The sequence below is a fragment of the Geotrypetes seraphini genome, chromosome 3 (genome assembly GCF_902459505.1).
Source record: "Geotrypetes seraphini chromosome 3, aGeoSer1.1, whole genome shotgun sequence".
Taxonomy (NCBI): Eukaryota; Metazoa; Chordata; class Amphibia; order Gymnophiona; family Dermophiidae; genus Geotrypetes; species Geotrypetes seraphini.
This window is the reverse complement of record NC_047086.1, coordinates 55,222,571-55,239,612: the sequence shown is the minus strand read 5'-3', so window position 1 is coordinate 55,239,612 and position 17,042 is coordinate 55,222,571. Positions and strand designations below refer to the sequence as shown.

General features: G+C 37.9%; 1 protein-coding gene across 5 annotated transcripts in view; it reads left to right on the top strand.

Annotated features, from left to right (window-relative positions):
- COL19A1 (collagen type XIX alpha 1 chain) overlaps window positions 1-17,042 on the top strand; it is an 885,342-nt gene that overhangs the window by 668,559 nt on the left and 199,741 nt on the right. For all 5 annotated transcript variants that reach the window (XM_033936698.1, XM_033936699.1, XM_033936697.1 and 2 more), the window contains exon 32: window positions 1,249-1,290. In XM_033936698.1, the coding sequence (XP_033792589.1) occupies window positions 1,249-1,290 (42 nt within the window). The remainder of the gene's footprint in view (window positions 1-1,248; window positions 1,291-17,042) is intronic.

The window sequence follows — 17,042 nt, the reverse complement described above, 5'->3', positions numbered from 1 at the left end:
TAATTTTTTTTTTTTTTTTTTTAATCCTACAGACAAATGACTCAAAAAGATTTCAGTTTTGCCTTATATACTACATTCTTTTCCATTAGAACCCTTCCCCCCCAATAATGATAATACTAATAGGGAAGCTAAGATAATGTAATGGATAAACTGCTCAGTAGTGAGCGCTCTAAAAAAAAATTAATAGTAGTGATTCTTCGCCTTCCATTCTCCCCTCCCCCCCATCTAACTAGGACTCAAAAATGCACCTTAATTCCCAAAGTATTTTAAAGGATAACAAAATTAAATGAACTTCTTCCCCACCACTTCACCCCACCCAATATTTCATTAGTGGTATCTTTTCTTTCATTACAAACAGAAGTGAAACATCTTGTTGTATTGTTTCCAAAAGGTATGCACAATCCTAATTCACACGGTCAAGTCATATACAGTGGTACCTTGCTTTACGAGCATAATTCATTCCAGAAGCATGCTTCTAATCCAAAGCACTTGTATATCAAAGCAAATTTCCCCATAGGACATAATGGAAACAAGACGATTCGTTCCACAACCCAAAAAGGGTGCTATAAGGAACTGAGAGGAAGTGGTGAGGGATAGCCTAGGGGTGGGTACCTGTCTGGATGATGCCCAGGTGCTGCAGCCTCTTCAGCAGTTTGTAAGTGGCTAGGCGCTGGCAACCCTCAGGATCCCCATAGAGCTGCAGGCAGCGCTGCATGTTACTGCCCTCCTGATGGATGCGCTTCAGGGCGATGCCTCTGTCCTCCACCAGCCTCCCTTTCTACGCCACTAGCTGGTCTGGGCATTTGAAGAGCGGGCTGCTATACAGTATTTGAGATGAGCGCCATCCCAATAAACAATCTTGTACATGCACATTATGTATAAACACACACAATGTCAATGAGCGCATCATCAAAGTTGTGCGTGCTTACACGTGACATGCACGTATGTGCTCGCTTATCAGGACAGCGTTTATCTTGCGAGTTAAAGTTTGTTGGAGTGTTTTGCTCATCTTGCAAAACACTTACAAACCACGTTACTCGCAAACCGAGGTTTGACTGTATCTGTGTTCTGCTGAACCGAAGCAGTTTTCATAGATCTGTTTTAGAGCAATTGTACAGAAAGAGGAAAAAAATACAAACAATCTAGTCCCCAAAAGAGTTATATCATAGATGCAGAAAGGAAGGATTGTTTTTAAGAACTGTGTTACTATTGCTATAGATTATTACAATATGTCATCTTTTGTTTCAGATAGCACTTCCTCTTTTGGGAGATGTCGGCATGCTATTAAAGGTAGTATTTTTCCATTTAAGATCATAAATTATTTACTATTCAAATGTATACACTGCCATTCAACTAAATGGCTTGATGTAATATTTAAAGTTAGATGAAAAATGGGCAATAAAGTCAAGTAAATTGTCTACAATAACATAAAATCAAATGTAAATATTCTTTGGTAGGGGCTTTTTAGACATGTTCCACAAATGTACTCAGTTTAACATATTTAAGGGCTTATTTACTAAAGTGGGTAACCTTTGTATTTACTATGTGTGGTGCAAAACTTAATTTATGGTAAATGCAGAGCTGGCATGCTTAACGCCAGTGTGGTCAGCAAATGCCCTCACTTAGTGCACAGGCCGCCACCTCCGAACCACACACACTGTCCACGGCAGGAGGAATGCCTAATCCCTAACATCTCCAGCAGGAGAGATGCCCACTCCCTCCTGCTGGCATCCCTGAACACATAACACCCCCACCCCTGAAACCCCACCCCCCAACATCCTCGGCAGAAGAGATGTCCACTCCCTCCTTCTGGCATCCCCCCTCCAACATCCCCAGCAGGAGGTGATGGCTACTCCTGCCTGCCAGCACCCCCCAACATCCCCGGCAGGAGGGATACCCACTCCCTCCTGCTGGCACCCCCCGAATACATAACCCTTCGAACACATAATCCCCCACCCCCTGAAACCCTGACCTCCAACACCCCAAAGTGCACCCGGACCCCTCCCCCCTCATACCTTCATAAGCAAGGCCAACCTGAGGGTTGCCTACTCCCTATGGCCAGCAGGCCTGCTTTTTCAGAATGGCAGGCCTTCCCCTTTCTGGTGCATCCTAGGATGCACCGGGGAGGGGCCTAAGGCCCTGATTGGCCCAGGCACCTAAGGCCCCTCTCATAGGAGGGGCTTTGAGCACCTGGGCCAAACGGAGTCTTAGGCTTCCTTCCCAGTGTATTCTGGGATGCATTGGGAATGGCCTATGACTCCGATTGGTCAGATCCCTAAAGGAGCACCCATGTCCTGCATGTGATAGAGCGTGTGGAGGGGTGAGAGCCTTGGGCTAAGCCTCCTGCAATTCCTTCATGGCTGGAGATCCGCAGGAGGTATGTTTTCAAGGGAAGAAACTCTTTCCAGAGCCCCCTGAAGGTGCATTGGCCAAGGACAGATGTGCAGTGGACACAAAACCTAGGAGGACCAGCAGAGGGTCCCTGCCGGGGTCCTTGAGACCCCCAGTACAAGGTTTCACCCTGGATTTTGTGAGCCTTATGTGGAATGAACTGCCAAGGGTCCTCAGCATCTGCTGTCAGGGTAAGGATATGGTGGCACAAGGGATCTCTCCTCAGCATGCTTCTTGACCAGCCAAAGACACAGAACTGGGCTAGTCTGACGTAGACTAGGAGGATGGAAAGTGCGATTTCATGCCAGTATTGTCTGAGGATACAGTTTCTCTGGCAGAGTCTGGTTCTATGCATGAAAGCAGCAGTCAAGAAGTGGTAGTGGCCCTGGACCAGGGGGAAACACCCCACAGTGCGCCTGCTGTTCAAAGCCTTTGAGCTCTCTGGCATTATTTCTGTCCTGCTATGAGACTTGAAGCAGGAGGTACTTCCGGCCCCCTCATCACAGTGCTCAATTATGAGCAGCTCAGTTGCTCCTACCATGTTCTTTCCCTCATATCCGGACAACACGAAGCTGATCATGAACCACTGAGAGTCACCAGAAAGGTCCCTGTAAGTGTCTATGGCCAAGCTTTATACAATGGCTCTGGATTTCCAGCAATTGTTTGTTCAGCCAAAGGTGTATTCACTGCTAGCGCAGATTACCAAACAAACCTCCTTGCCTAGTGAAGGAGGTGTGATTTTAAAGGATATTCAGGACCGTAAAGTGATATGGTCCTCAAATGGCACTGTAAAGCTTTGGCCCTAGGGATTAAGGCAGCAGCTGTGGCTTCCTTTATGGCATGTGCTTGTCACACCCGTCTCAAGTCCCAGCTTTGGAGGGCATCAATCCCTCCCAAATGCTCCTATCTGGGGTAATTTATATAGCAGACGCTCTGTATGATATCATCAGAGTTATGAGCAAGATGTCAGCCTATGCCATCTATGTTTGGATGATGCTCTGGATCAGGCAGTAAGCAGGAGATTCAATCTCTAAAGCCACTCTGAGCAGGCATCCCTTTCAAGGGCAGATGCTATTTGGCAGATGCTATTTGGCTGAGCTAGTGTTTCTCAAGTGACGAAGCCCATAGAAACTGAATGGACTTCATCTCATTTCCCACACAGGAATCGTTGGTTTTCTAAAAGGAATCCATAAGTTTCTAGGTGGTTGGGTTTTGGGTTTTGTTTCTTCTTTTTTTGGGGGGAGGGGTGTTGTTTGTGTTTTATTTTACAAAATAGATATTATCTTGGACTTCTAACATAAGCATTATGTTATAAAATTAGAACTTAAAGAGACCTTGGCAAAGGTCTAAATGACCTGATGGCCAGCATTATGGACCGTCGCCCTAAGGCCTTTCTGAGCTGCAAACCCCGGATAACTCGGGGTATGGGATGTGGGAATTTTTGAGGCTCTTGAAGATTCCATCCTTACGTACAAGATCAAGTGACGCAGAGATCCTTTCAGTGGTCACGGCAGAGGTTCAATGGGAATATGAGACAGCGAACCTCTGGCTCTAGTCCCTTCCAAGCGCTGGTGTGCAGTGAAGGATATAGAGCCATTGCAGGCTTCGATTTCGGTAGTGCTGGACTTCTTGCAGGGGAGACTTCAGAAGGGGCTTTCAGTAAAATCACTGAAAATGCAGATAGGAGGCCTTTCCTGTTTCCAAGCTTGGGGAGGGGGAGGAGGGAAAGAGGCTTTCTGGCCTCTCACCCAGATGTTGCCCGGTTCATTAAAGGTGCTTTTAGGTTGCGCCCTCTAGTGCATTCCCCTTTCCCTTCCTGGAACCTTAACATCGTGTTGCAAGGTTTCAGTACAGCTCCATATGAGCCCTTATGGAAGACTTCCCTGTTGGATCTTACAGTCAAAACAGTGTTCCTACTGATGATCATGACAGAAGGCGAGTTTCCGAGTTACAAACTCATTCCTGCAGGAAGGCATTCCTTAGGATTACAGAAACAGGGGTCTTCTTATACATGGTTCCATCCTTCTTACTGAAAGTAGTCTCAGCCTTCCACATCAATCAGGAAGTCTGTTTGTCCGCTTTTCACCCTACAAGGTTTAAGTAAAAGAATAAAGCATTGCATTTGCTTTATGTCAGGCGAGTGTCCCTCTGGTACCTCGAAATTAACAATGAGTATTGCGTATCAGATCACCTTTTTGTTCTGACTATTCATGCCAAGAAAAGGAGGCTTTGATAGTAAGAAATAGGACTAGATAACAAATCCTCTCAGAAAGTAGTAGTTGGTTGAATACAAAAGCCTCAGTCCTACCACTCCACCGCTGTTATAATTTAAAACCGCGGGAAGAAATTACGTGGTGACTTACATCATTGGCTCATGTGCATTAACCAGTGCTCCACTATTAGTGACTAGATTTTATACATTTAAATTAGCATTTTTTTTTGGGGGGGGGGGCGTGGCTTGGACGCGAACTTGGATGGTTGGATAAACGAGTAGCTCCACATAGACAAGCATATATATAAGAAATACTACCAATATTTTTTAAGAAATTACAAAAATATAATACAACATGACTTCTACTAAGCAAAATAAAGCTGATTTGGGAGCCGGAATATCGGGAAGCAACAAGAGGTCGAAACCAGAGCCAGGTACACCCTCTAAAACCCCGCTGCCAACAGAAAAAAACCTCGACGTGATGGAAGAACTGAGACAAATCAAAGAAATTGTCTTAGATAGTAACAAAAAACTACAAAAAGCGATAGAAGAAGCTGCAATACTTACAAAAAGAGTGGACATGACAGAAAATAGAATTTCAACATTAGAAGATAACACAGAACAATTAAACATAGATATGAATTACAGCAAAATCATATGGAAAGAAGTGACAGAAATCAAAAAAAATCTTGAAGACAGCAGGAATCGCGAACGAAGGAATAATTTGAGAATAATTGGATTACCGGAAGGAGTGGAAAAAAATGATCCGATTGCCTTTCTGGAGAAATTTCTACCTAAAATATTGCCACTAAATTTCAAAACAGAACTAGAAATAGAAAGAGCACACAGGATTCCAACACAAAGAAATAACACTCAAACGGGACCGAGAACTTTAATATTTAAACTTTTAAGACATCAACAAGCAATTGAAATATGTCAACTTGCCAAGGAAAACAAAAATCTAAAATGTCAGGACTCAAAAATACACATTGTCCCAGATTTCGCGAAAGAAACAGCAACGAGAAGAAAACAATTTTTGGACATGAGACCACAACTAAGATCATTAGGAGCTAGATTTGGGCTCCTTTACCCAGCAGTAATGAAAGTTACTATCGCTAACAAAACTCAAAACTTTAATGACCCCAAAAAACTACAGGAATTTTTAAATCAACATGAGCAACCAATGACAACATAAGGATAAGATGACTATTTTATAAAAATTACAAATATATATATACAAATATATATATACTTATATGACTGACAAAACTTTAATAAGGAAATTAAAAACTTCGGTTGAGAATTGGAACTTTCAGAGCAACGGAAGAAGAATACACGAGGATCAAATTAATATTTGAACAACAAATAACATTCTAGTTAAGAAGCAGAGAAGAAATAAAAATCCAAAGAAATACACAAGATTCAATTCTAGAATTTTAAACGGAACAGACTTACATGCAGAGAAGCGAAGTGGACAGAGATCCGTCTTGAATGATGACGAAGGAGGATTTCCTATACAAAAGACTAAGAGACATGCTGATTGGACAGAAAATGCTAGGGGTGGAGAAAAGAAGGAAATGAGAGATTGGTTCAATCAAGCTATTTCCTGTGGAAGGCGGTACTTCCGGCTAAACTTGCGTTTCAAATATATAATATTGCGTTTCAAACACGATAAACTAGGAAAAATAAATAAAAAGATCTTAATTTGAGACGCAAGTTTGCCTAATAAGTTTTAAATATGTTTTGTTTTGAGGATTCTATTGGGCCCATGTTTATTCTTTATATAGAAAAATTGCAACAGAGGATAAAGAAAAATTCTGATGATTTAGAAGAATTATAATGATACATAAAAATAATCTTTTTTATCTCAAATATTTTTAAAATAGAAATATATGAAAAAAAAAATATTAGAGAATATTTAAATATTGATCTTAATAGATTGTTTCATCATATATAATAATATATACAAACATTTATATAATATGATGATATATTATATATTAGATGATATATATATATTAACCAAAGTTTTTAATAAGCTCCTCTGATTTTAAAAAAAAAGGTAGTAATTTAGATAAATTATTAATAGCTTGGGGGAGTTATTTAAATCTAACCTCAATCTGCGTATCCAAGTTTTCGTAATTAATAAGGGAGGGAAGGGAGGGATGGGAGGGAATAGAGGGGAATTATATAAGAAAATAAGGGATTTAGGGAAGGGAAAGGATATAAAATATATAAAAGATTGGGAAATTTTTATTTTCTTAAAATTATTTATTGTATATTATCCAAAAAAAAAAAAAATTTAATAAAATAAATGGATTTTAAAATAATGTCCTTAAATGTTAATGGTCTAAATCATATGATAATAAGGAAAAAAGCTCTATCATTTTTAAAGAGACAAAATTCAGATATATGCTTTATACAAGAGACCCACCTTTCACATATTGAATCTAATAAGCTGGAAGGAGGTTGGGTCAAACACTGTTTTTTCTCACCAGCTATAGGGAAAAAAGCAGGTGTTGCTATTCTAGTTAGTAAAAAATGTTCTGCTTCATTCAAATTAAAAGCTTCAGATACTCATGGAAGATGGGTAATAGTGGAAATGAATATGGGAAATACTACCATGATGTTGATTAATATATATGCCCCTAATTCGAACCAAAATGAATTTTTTAAAACCCTTCAACAACTGATCTTACCACTAGATACTTCAAATCTAATAGTAGCAGGGGATTTCAATGCTGTAATGGATCCTTTATTAGATAAAAACCCAAGTAGAGTTATGAAATCTATGGGATTAGAAAATTTGATACAATCTTGTGATTTAACAGATATTTGGAGAATACTTCATTTTAATGATCGGGAATTTTCTTTTTGTTCTCATGTTCACAATTCTTTTTCAAGAATAGATTATATATTTATTTCAAATCATCTAGCACAGCAAGTGACACAAGCAGCCATTGATCCTATTATTTTATCTGATCATGGTGGAGTATGGATAAAAATTAAAATTATAGATCAAAATAATAATAGACCAATTTGGAAGTTCGATAATACATTGTTGGCTGATCCAATTTTTTGTGAAAATCTTTTAATAAAAATGAAAGAATTTTTTCAAATGAATGATAAAGATGAGATTAATAGAGAAATTTTATGGGATGCTTTTAAAGCATCAATTAGAGGACAAATAATTTCCTATTCGGCTTTTCTCAAAAAACAAAATAAAAAACAATTTTTAATTTTAGAAAAAGAGATTAAAAATTTGGAAATAAAATTAATAGAAAAATGGGAATATTCAATTCAACAAGAATTATTAAAACTAAAAGTTAAATATAATGAAATCTCATCTAAAATGATTAGGAAAGAATTATTCTCTCAGCAAACGTTGTATTATGGTAACTCAAATAAGTCGGGAAGAATATTAGCAAACTATCTTAAAACAAAAAAAAGAAAAACAAAATTAATAGCTATAAAAGATGAAAATGGAGACACATTTACACAAATTGAACCTATATTAAAACAATTCCTAAAATTTTATAAATCTCTTTATTCTTCCGAGACTTATACAAATAAAGAAAAAGATGGTTTAGAATTTTTGAAAATGTTAGAGGGTCCAAAAATTCCTGAACATATAAAACGAAGTTTAGAAGAACCAATATCAATAAAAGAATTAGGAACAGCTTTGAAATCCCTTAGAGTTGGATCCGCTCCAGGTGGTGATGGATATACAGTTGAATTCTATAAAACATTTCAAAATTTTTTACTACCCTATTTACTAAATCTTTATCAATATCAACTTAATAAAGGTTGTATTAAAGGCACTATATCAGAATCTTTAACTATTGTTTTGCCAAAACCTAATAAAGATCCCACTTTGGTCTCAAACTATAGGCCAATATCTTTAATAAATGTAGACGGAAAATTATTAGCAAAAATTCTTGCGTTAAGATTGGCTAATGCTCTCCCCCACATTATAGGTATGCATCAAACAGGATTCGTTGCTCAAAGACATTCATCTCACAATACCAGATTAGCATTCCATATGCTATATTTAACAAAAAAAATGAATGAACCTACTTTTGCTATTTCATTGGATGCAGAAAAGGCTTTCGATAGAGTAGAATGGCCTTTTATGTATCAGGCAATGGAATGGTTTGGTATAGGTCCTGGATTCATACAAATGATACAAACATTGTATAGCTCCCCTTCTGCAAGATTATATATCAATAATACTTTTTCAGAAAAATTTAATCTACAGAGAGGAGTTAGACAAGGATGTCCCTTGTCTCCTTTGCTGTTTGATATTGTTTTAGAACCCTTAATATTAGCTATCCAACAAGCAAAGGAGATACAAGGTATACCTCATTCAGACAGAGAATATAAAATATCTGCTTATGCAGACGATTTATTATTATATTTGAGGAATCCAGAATCTACCATTCCATATCTACTTGAACTAATTGAGAAATTTGGAAGTTTTTCAGGATATAAAATTAACTGGAATAAATCAGAAGTTCTTCCTCTAAATGTATATTGTACAAAAGGTTTATTTGATACATTCTCTTTTGTTTGGAAGGAAGAATCTATTAAATATCTTGGAATTTGGATAACAAAAACAGTAGATGAAACAATGAAAATTAATGAAAAATGTCTAATACAGAAAGTGACAGAATTGTGTGAGCAATGGAATCCTTTACATTTATCTTGGTGGTGTGACATTTCCACTCCCCGAGACGGTCATGTCAAAGCAAAACCCCGGTCTCAAGCACTTACTCGAGACCAGGCTCTCTCTGAAAAGGATCAGCAAGAAGATCCTGAAAGCCTAGCTGCCTATCCTGAGCCTTCTAACCTAGAGCAGTGCCCAGAATATAGGATAACTCCACGGACCAGGAAACCCTCCAGCCACACTAAGAAAGTTAAGCAAGTTCCCAGTGATATTCTGCCCTGCAGCCTGAGGGGGAGCCCAAGAACACACAAGCTAGGCACACAGACACCCAGTGTAGGGCGTGGCCCTAAGCCTGTTAAGCAGCTCTCCAGAGCATTAAAGGAGGCTGCCCAAGAGAGTCTGGGAGAGAGAGTTCTCCGGGCCAGGAGAAGGCCAGACCTCACTCCAGAGCCAATGAAGTGTGAGGCTTCAATACCTCAGGTACCAGCAGAGCAGCTGGACACACCAGAAAGCATGGAGCTGGATGCAGGGTGTATGCCGGAGACCGTTATGGGAGAAGCCATGGATGTGGGCTTGACAACTTGCCACTAAACACTGCAGGTACGAAGCTGCACCTGAATAATAGTGGAGAAGAGTTTAGAAGAACTAAATCCTGATTGTTTGTGAGGTACAAACAAGCTTAGAGCAGTGCTGCAACAGCTTGATTGTTTTGCTACCCTGCAGCTGTGCAGAGGCTCCAGGGGAACTACAGGACTGTGAGCTAATTAGGACTGACACTTTAAGAGCCTGCAGTAAAGCTTTAGTTTTGTCTTTTTGGTTCCTGCTTAAAGTTTACTTTATAACCACGGACACAAATACCTGGTGAAGAAACTGGACTGTGTTGATTGGTAAGCCCAGGACTCAAGCTCACGGCTTGATAATCTCTTAAGAGACTACTTGTGCTGTGTTTGGGTTTTTTTTCTTAAAGACTGTGTGGGGCAAAGTAGAGAAAGCACTAAGACCTGGACTGGAATTATTCCTGACAGAAAGCTTGCTGTGCTTTCACTGGACCGGGTGAAGGTTAAAAGTATTTCATTTTTTTTTGTTTTTCTTTCTTTGCCCTGTTTTGAAGAAGCCAGGAAACTTGAACTGTAATAACTGCTTATATGATTTCTAGTTGGTGTGTTAAGTGCCTAATTAAACTTTACACATTATGTTTGGTTCAACTTGACTCCCGGTGCTTTATTTTGGAACAAAGCCCGGATAGTGAGACACCAGTGAGGTCTCCCCCTTTGGGAGCCGCGTCAAGAGTGTACTACCCCCTATCGGGGGTCTTATTAACCGTACCAAGACCCCGGTAGGTGACAGTGGGGAAGAGTACAAACCGTTAAAATGATGATTTTGCCTGTAGTTTGCTACCAAATGGGGATGATACCAATTTTCTTTCAAGAATCTTTTTATACAAAATTAAATAGAATTTTGACAAAATTTATTTGGCTTAATAAAAAACCAAGAATTGCTTTAGTGTCGTTGCAAAAACCAATTAAGGAGGGAGGGGTAAATTTTCCCAACTTTTATAGGTATCATCAAGCCTATATTTTACATCATGGTATGTATTGGATCCTCCCAGAGCCCACTGATAATATTCCAGACTGGTTCTGGCTGGAATGGAGACTTATATTTCCATTACGTCTTAGTCATGTAATTAGTATCAAAATGCCAAAGTTATACAAAGATCATAAAATATTTATGGATACCTGGAAAACTCTAAGATACATAAGTAATCTAACTCAAATTCCAATTAGTAAATCAACTACTCAAACAATATGGCTAAACCCCAAGATCAAAATTGGCGGTTTTAAAGTCATCTGGAAACATTGGATGATAGCAGGCATTCGTACTTTGGGTGATGTAATAAAAAATGATAAATTGCTGGAGTTTTCACAATTGCAACATAAATTTGGTCTTAATAAAACACAATATTTTAAATGGTTGCAATTGAAGCAATCTATTCAGAAAGGGTTCCCTGAATGGAAAGACCTCGCTAAATATCACAGTTTGGAATTCTTATGTTTCCAGATGGACTCAATAGGACATAAAGCCGCACAGTGGTATAAAATAATATCTGGATTTATAAATAAAAAACCAAAAAATGCTCTTAGAGACATTTGGAGCATTGAGATAAAACACCAAATTAGTGCATCTCAATGGCCACGACTTTGGTCTTGGAGGCTAAAATGTACGGTATCAGCATCTATGAGACAAACTTGGTTTTTTCTTCTTCACAGAGCATTTTGGACCCCTGTTCGTTTGCAAAAAATAGATAGCTCAAGGTCTAATAGATGCTGGTATTGTCATATAGAAATTGGGACATTAGATCATCTTTTATTCTTTTGTCCATTTATCTTATCATTCTGGAAATCAATTTGGCCCCAAATTAATAGAATATTAGAAAATCCAGTAGCCTTGACATATGATACTATATTATTTGGAACAACCATGAGAACAAAAAGCCAAATTTCATCAAGTAATAACAAACTTTTATTTATCCTAACTGGAATAGCAATACAACAAATCACATTCAATTGGAAACAACATGATAGATTGAATTATATGTTCTGGTGGAATTCTGTATGCCATATATATAAAATGGAACTCGCTATTGCAACACATAAAGGATATATGAATAAATTTCAAAAAATATGGGGACCATTAAAAGATTTTTGTAAAGAATGATAAATTTTCTCATGAATAGAATTTGGAAAAATCTGAAGACCGTTAACAAATTTCTTTAATGGATGATTAACTTTTCCCAAGATAAGATATTTGAATAGAGGGGAATGGGATGGGCTTTTAATTCTGATTATTATATATTAATTTAATATTTGAATGAATTTACAATAAAATTGATTTATGTATTAATGATTGGGAGGGAGGGAGGGAAAGGGAATTATTATATCCAATAAGAATTATATAAATTTTGATTTCTTGCATAATACTATAACTTTATATAATATTAAATTTCTAATGAAATGTTAAATTTGATATTAGTATATGAGTTAATCAAGTGTGTATATTCAAATTTCTAATGAGTTTATTGAAACACTTGTTGTAACATAAGAAAATGAATAAAGATTTATAAATTAGCATTTTCTATTTTACTTCAATTATCTTGTTATATATACTATGCACTTATCTCTGCATCGGCCAACATCTGGGAGCCTGACCCGACATGTTTCGCGCCGTTGCACTTTATCAAGGGTCTCCCGGGGTGGCTGCTGTCATCCGACTCCAAATGTAAGCTTTTAAAGGAGAAAACTTGGTGAGATGCTAAATTTAGCACTGACTAGTAACGAAAGATTCCTGATTAGGGAAAATTGTTGTCCTTCATGCTTCTACTGCCTGTTTCCACTGTGTGCTGTGAAAGAGGTTTTCAGTTCAATTAATATTGTGAAAAACAGATTCAGATCATCAGTGGAAACAGAAAGCTTAAATGACTCGATCAACACAAATGGTCCCTCTGTGATAGAATTTGATCTTTCAAAGTCTTTGGACCAATGGTACTTTAGTTCAAAAATTATAAGACACGTACAGCCACAAGAGACCACATGAGAAACAGGACATTCTTAGAGAAATTCAGAATTTTCCCTGTTAGCCTGCTAAGAATTTTTAGAACTTCTATATTTGTCAAAATCTGTTCCCTACATTTTTTAGTAAGGAACTGAGAGCACCTCCCATTCTACTCTGTTGGATTTACTGCCTTCTTTTCCCCTGTCCATGAGAAAGAAGCAGACAACTTTTGTTTCAATTTGGATAGTGGATTTCTGAAGATTAGAGATCATCCTTAATTCCATTACAATTCTTATATTAGTCCGCAATACCCCATAGCTTTATGTGGATTACAAACATGAATACTTCAGCAACTTTTCTTGTCTAGTGCCTTTATCTCTGTCATCTCTGTCTGAATATAGAACAAAAGGTTTTCACTTTCCTAGTTAAGTGCTGATAATATCAGCTATGGGAATTGGGTGATGGGGAACATCACTTCTTGCTCTAATAACAGATTAGAAAAATATTAAATTTTGGTAGTCAAATTGTCCTTCATTTTGATATTTCAGCTGCCTTTGACACACTAGATCATACTCTATTATTGCAAAGATTGAATGAAATAGGAGTTTTGGGTTTGGTTATTTTTGGCTAATCAAAGCTATTGTGTACTGAAGAATGGGGAAAGTTCCTCAATTTGGCAGCCACCCTATGGTGTTCTCTAAGAATCATTTCTCTGTCCAACGGTTTTTAACCTTTTCATGAGTTCTCTAGATTCTATTGTTTTGGATAATGAAGAATGCTTATATCCTAATGCAGATGATATTCTAATGTTGGTCCCAGTTTAAGATGATGTGAAGTGCATATATGCTAAGATATCAAAATGCATCAATAAGATTAAAAAATGGACTTATGCTAATTTACTAAAATTGAATGCAAGCAAAACTAAAGTTCTGTGGTTAAGCAACTCTGCACAAAATTTATCTGCAGCCATTACTTTGGGACAAGGAAAGTCTCCCAACGGAGAACACCTCCAGAGTTGGGAATTCTTTCTTGTCTTTTCAATCTTAGATTAATAGTTTAGGGACCCTTTTACTAAGCAGTACTAAAATGTGACCTGCGCTGTCCTCAGCACGGATCTTTCCTGCTACAAGAAGGTAACTTTTAGCACTGCCAGTAAATGGCCAAATTTCCTATTTCTGCAATAATGGCCACACATTAATTTTCCTGTTTGCATGTGCCCATTACCTTATGGGAAAACAGCAAAAGTAACCATATTGCTATAATTGTTTATTCATCCAAATATAGACTCAACATGTACGTGGTACGGCCCAGATGGCCTGCATCAGGAGTGTTCAAAATGCGTAAATATATAAACATACTATATTTAAAAACAAAAAAACATTAAAATATATGAAATAGTCAAAAAATGCAAGGTGTTTGGAGCATTACCTCATGAGCACATATCAACACCTATTTTATAGGTGGTAGGAGCTCACATGCTAATTCTGCACTAATCAGCATGTGGCAATGCCCACGTGTTAACCAATTAGCATAACTGTGCCAACTCTCTGCCTCCAAACATGCCCCTGGCATTAAAAAAAAATCATTTTTATTTTGTAGTGCACGGTTAGCATGTGCACCTGCAAAAACTACTATTGGATGTCTAAGCAGCCCCGCGGTAACGCATTTTAACCTGCAATCAGCCAACTATAATGGCAAAATAACACTCCGAATTTAGGGAGTTGGAGCTTACTGCAGCTTAGTGAAATGGACCTTTACTTAGGAACATTTTCTTTGTTTAAACTCAGATTGGTTCAGTCCTGTTTTGATGAAGGTTATTTTTCGTTGTCAGAACAACATTTGATCCTTTTTCATTTGGATTATTACAACTTGTTTTACACTAGGATTTCTAATTAATAGTAGCAGCAGTAGTACTAAATTGCAGAGGAAACCAGCTTTTGCAAAATGTAGCAGCTATGTTGATATTTGGATCTAAGAAACTTGACAAGGTCTCGCCCCTGCTGATAAAGGTCCACTGACTCCCAGTCCAGGTCCAGGTCATTTTTAAAACAACTTGTCTACGTTTTAAGTTTTACCAGGCTTAGCATCTGAGCATTTTTAAGCCTTGAAAGTTCCTTTTCTTTCAGGCTGAAACAATCTTCCTCTGACTCTTAGACAGCAGCTGTCTTATTTGTCCTTTCATAAACACTTAAAAACATTCTTTTTTTTATTATAAAGGAGAATTTTAATGTTGCAGAAATGTTTTCAGGAAAGATGTAATTTCCCAATCTACTGTATTGGCTATCTTATTGTAAATTGCTGCAGACCCTTTCTTGTGGAGTAAGCAGATCACAAACAGCAGCTGCAAAGTAAGTCCTGACACCGCATAAACTAATGGTTAAGTTGCCCTGCCAGCAAAGCTAACCATCAGCTTTTACAGATATTGCTACATGACAGTTGGAAAGCAGACAAAAAAAAAAATCAATGTAATGCAATGGTGGTAGCTAATATTCAACCATTTGCATGTAACAAAGCTGTCCAATACAGACAATACAATCTCTCAAGTATAATAGGGAGAAAGTGGTTGCTTCCTGGCAAGTGTAGCAGTATAGAGTGGCTACACTCCAAGCTAATGGAGAAGAGGATACTAAGTAAGATGCTCCAGGTCAGCAAGTTTATTGGCAAACATGGAGCATCTCATTTGTCCAGAGGGAAATGGAACTACCAAGTATAGGTGATGATTAGAGCAATGTTTTCAGAGGCAACTAAGCAGACCGGATGAAGAAAAAGTCCATCTCTGCCAACATATTTTATTACTATATATAGAAAAGTTCTCAGCCCAACCAAGAAGGGAATGACGTGGAGACATGAAATTTACTCCATGGATTTTGGCCAGGTACTAGTGACTTGGATTGGCCACCATGAGAATGGGCTACTGAGCTTGATGGACCATTGGTCTGACCCAGTAAGGCTATTCTTATGTTCTTATGTTCGCATATTCACCCCTAAGTTCAAAACACTTGTCACATCGTGTCTGAAGTTTCAATAACCCTTCCCCAAAATACTCTAATGCCTCGTCACTGCTCTCCTGCTGCAATCACCTCCGAATCACTCAAAAATCGTTACCTTTCGAACTCTTTTTAAGGTTTGGAAACAGAAAATAGTCAGATGGCGCAAGATCTGGTGAGTAGGGTGGATGGTCTATGCACTGAAATCCTAATTGCATCAAGACATCCATCGTTTGCCAGCCTTGAGAGCAGATGCATTGTCTTGCAAAAAAAGAACATTCTGCAGCTTCCCTCTCCTTTTTTTTTCAATGTCTCCTTTAATCAGCACAGCAAATTAACTGTATGGCCCCTTGGAAGATAGTCACTCATTACAATATCTTCCTGAGCCCAAAACACTGCCATGACCTTTCCTGCTGACTTTTGGATCTTGAATTTCCTTGACCTTGGAGAAACTGAGTGCCACCATTGCACGGACTGTTGTTTGATGTAACCATATTTCATCAACAATAACTATTCATTCCAAAATGTTGGCACCAGCTCACAGAAAATGCTGCAAAATCAACTTTGAAGTGTCCACTCAACGTCATTTCTTGTCAGCATTCAAAATTTAGGCACCCGCTTGACTGACAGCTTTTGCATACCCAACTGCTCATGGATTATACACCCCACACGTCCCCTGGATAGATCTAGTGTCTCAGCAATTGTTTTAGCTGATATTTGTCAATAAGCCAAAATCAGGCCACGGACATGGTCAACAATTTCAGGACACCATTTGACACCATTTGAGGCCTCCCAGACCTTGCTGCATCTTCAGTCTTTAAATCTCCATGCTGAAAGTTTGCACACCACTTCTTCACTGTGGAGTATGATAGGCATTTGTCACTCAATGTTTGCATCATACATTCATGAATTTCCTTTGGAGTTCTCTTCTGCAGGAATAGGAATTTCATGATGACTTGGAATTCTACACTTTTCATTAATATGATTCAATCAATAATCTGAAACAATATTAAAACATAGCATTACAATTCTGTATCTTACAGTTTAGGAAGATATTAAAAACTGTGTTGCTGGAATGTACTTTTGTTAAATGAGTCAGAGTGTGAGACATTTTGTTTGTTTGTTAATTTCTGAGAGGACTCATTGATTAGGGTTTTATAGTGAGGTTTTAGTTAGTGATTTTAAATTTTTCCTTCTATTTTGTTGTTGTTTTTTTTTAATTATTTTATATAATTGT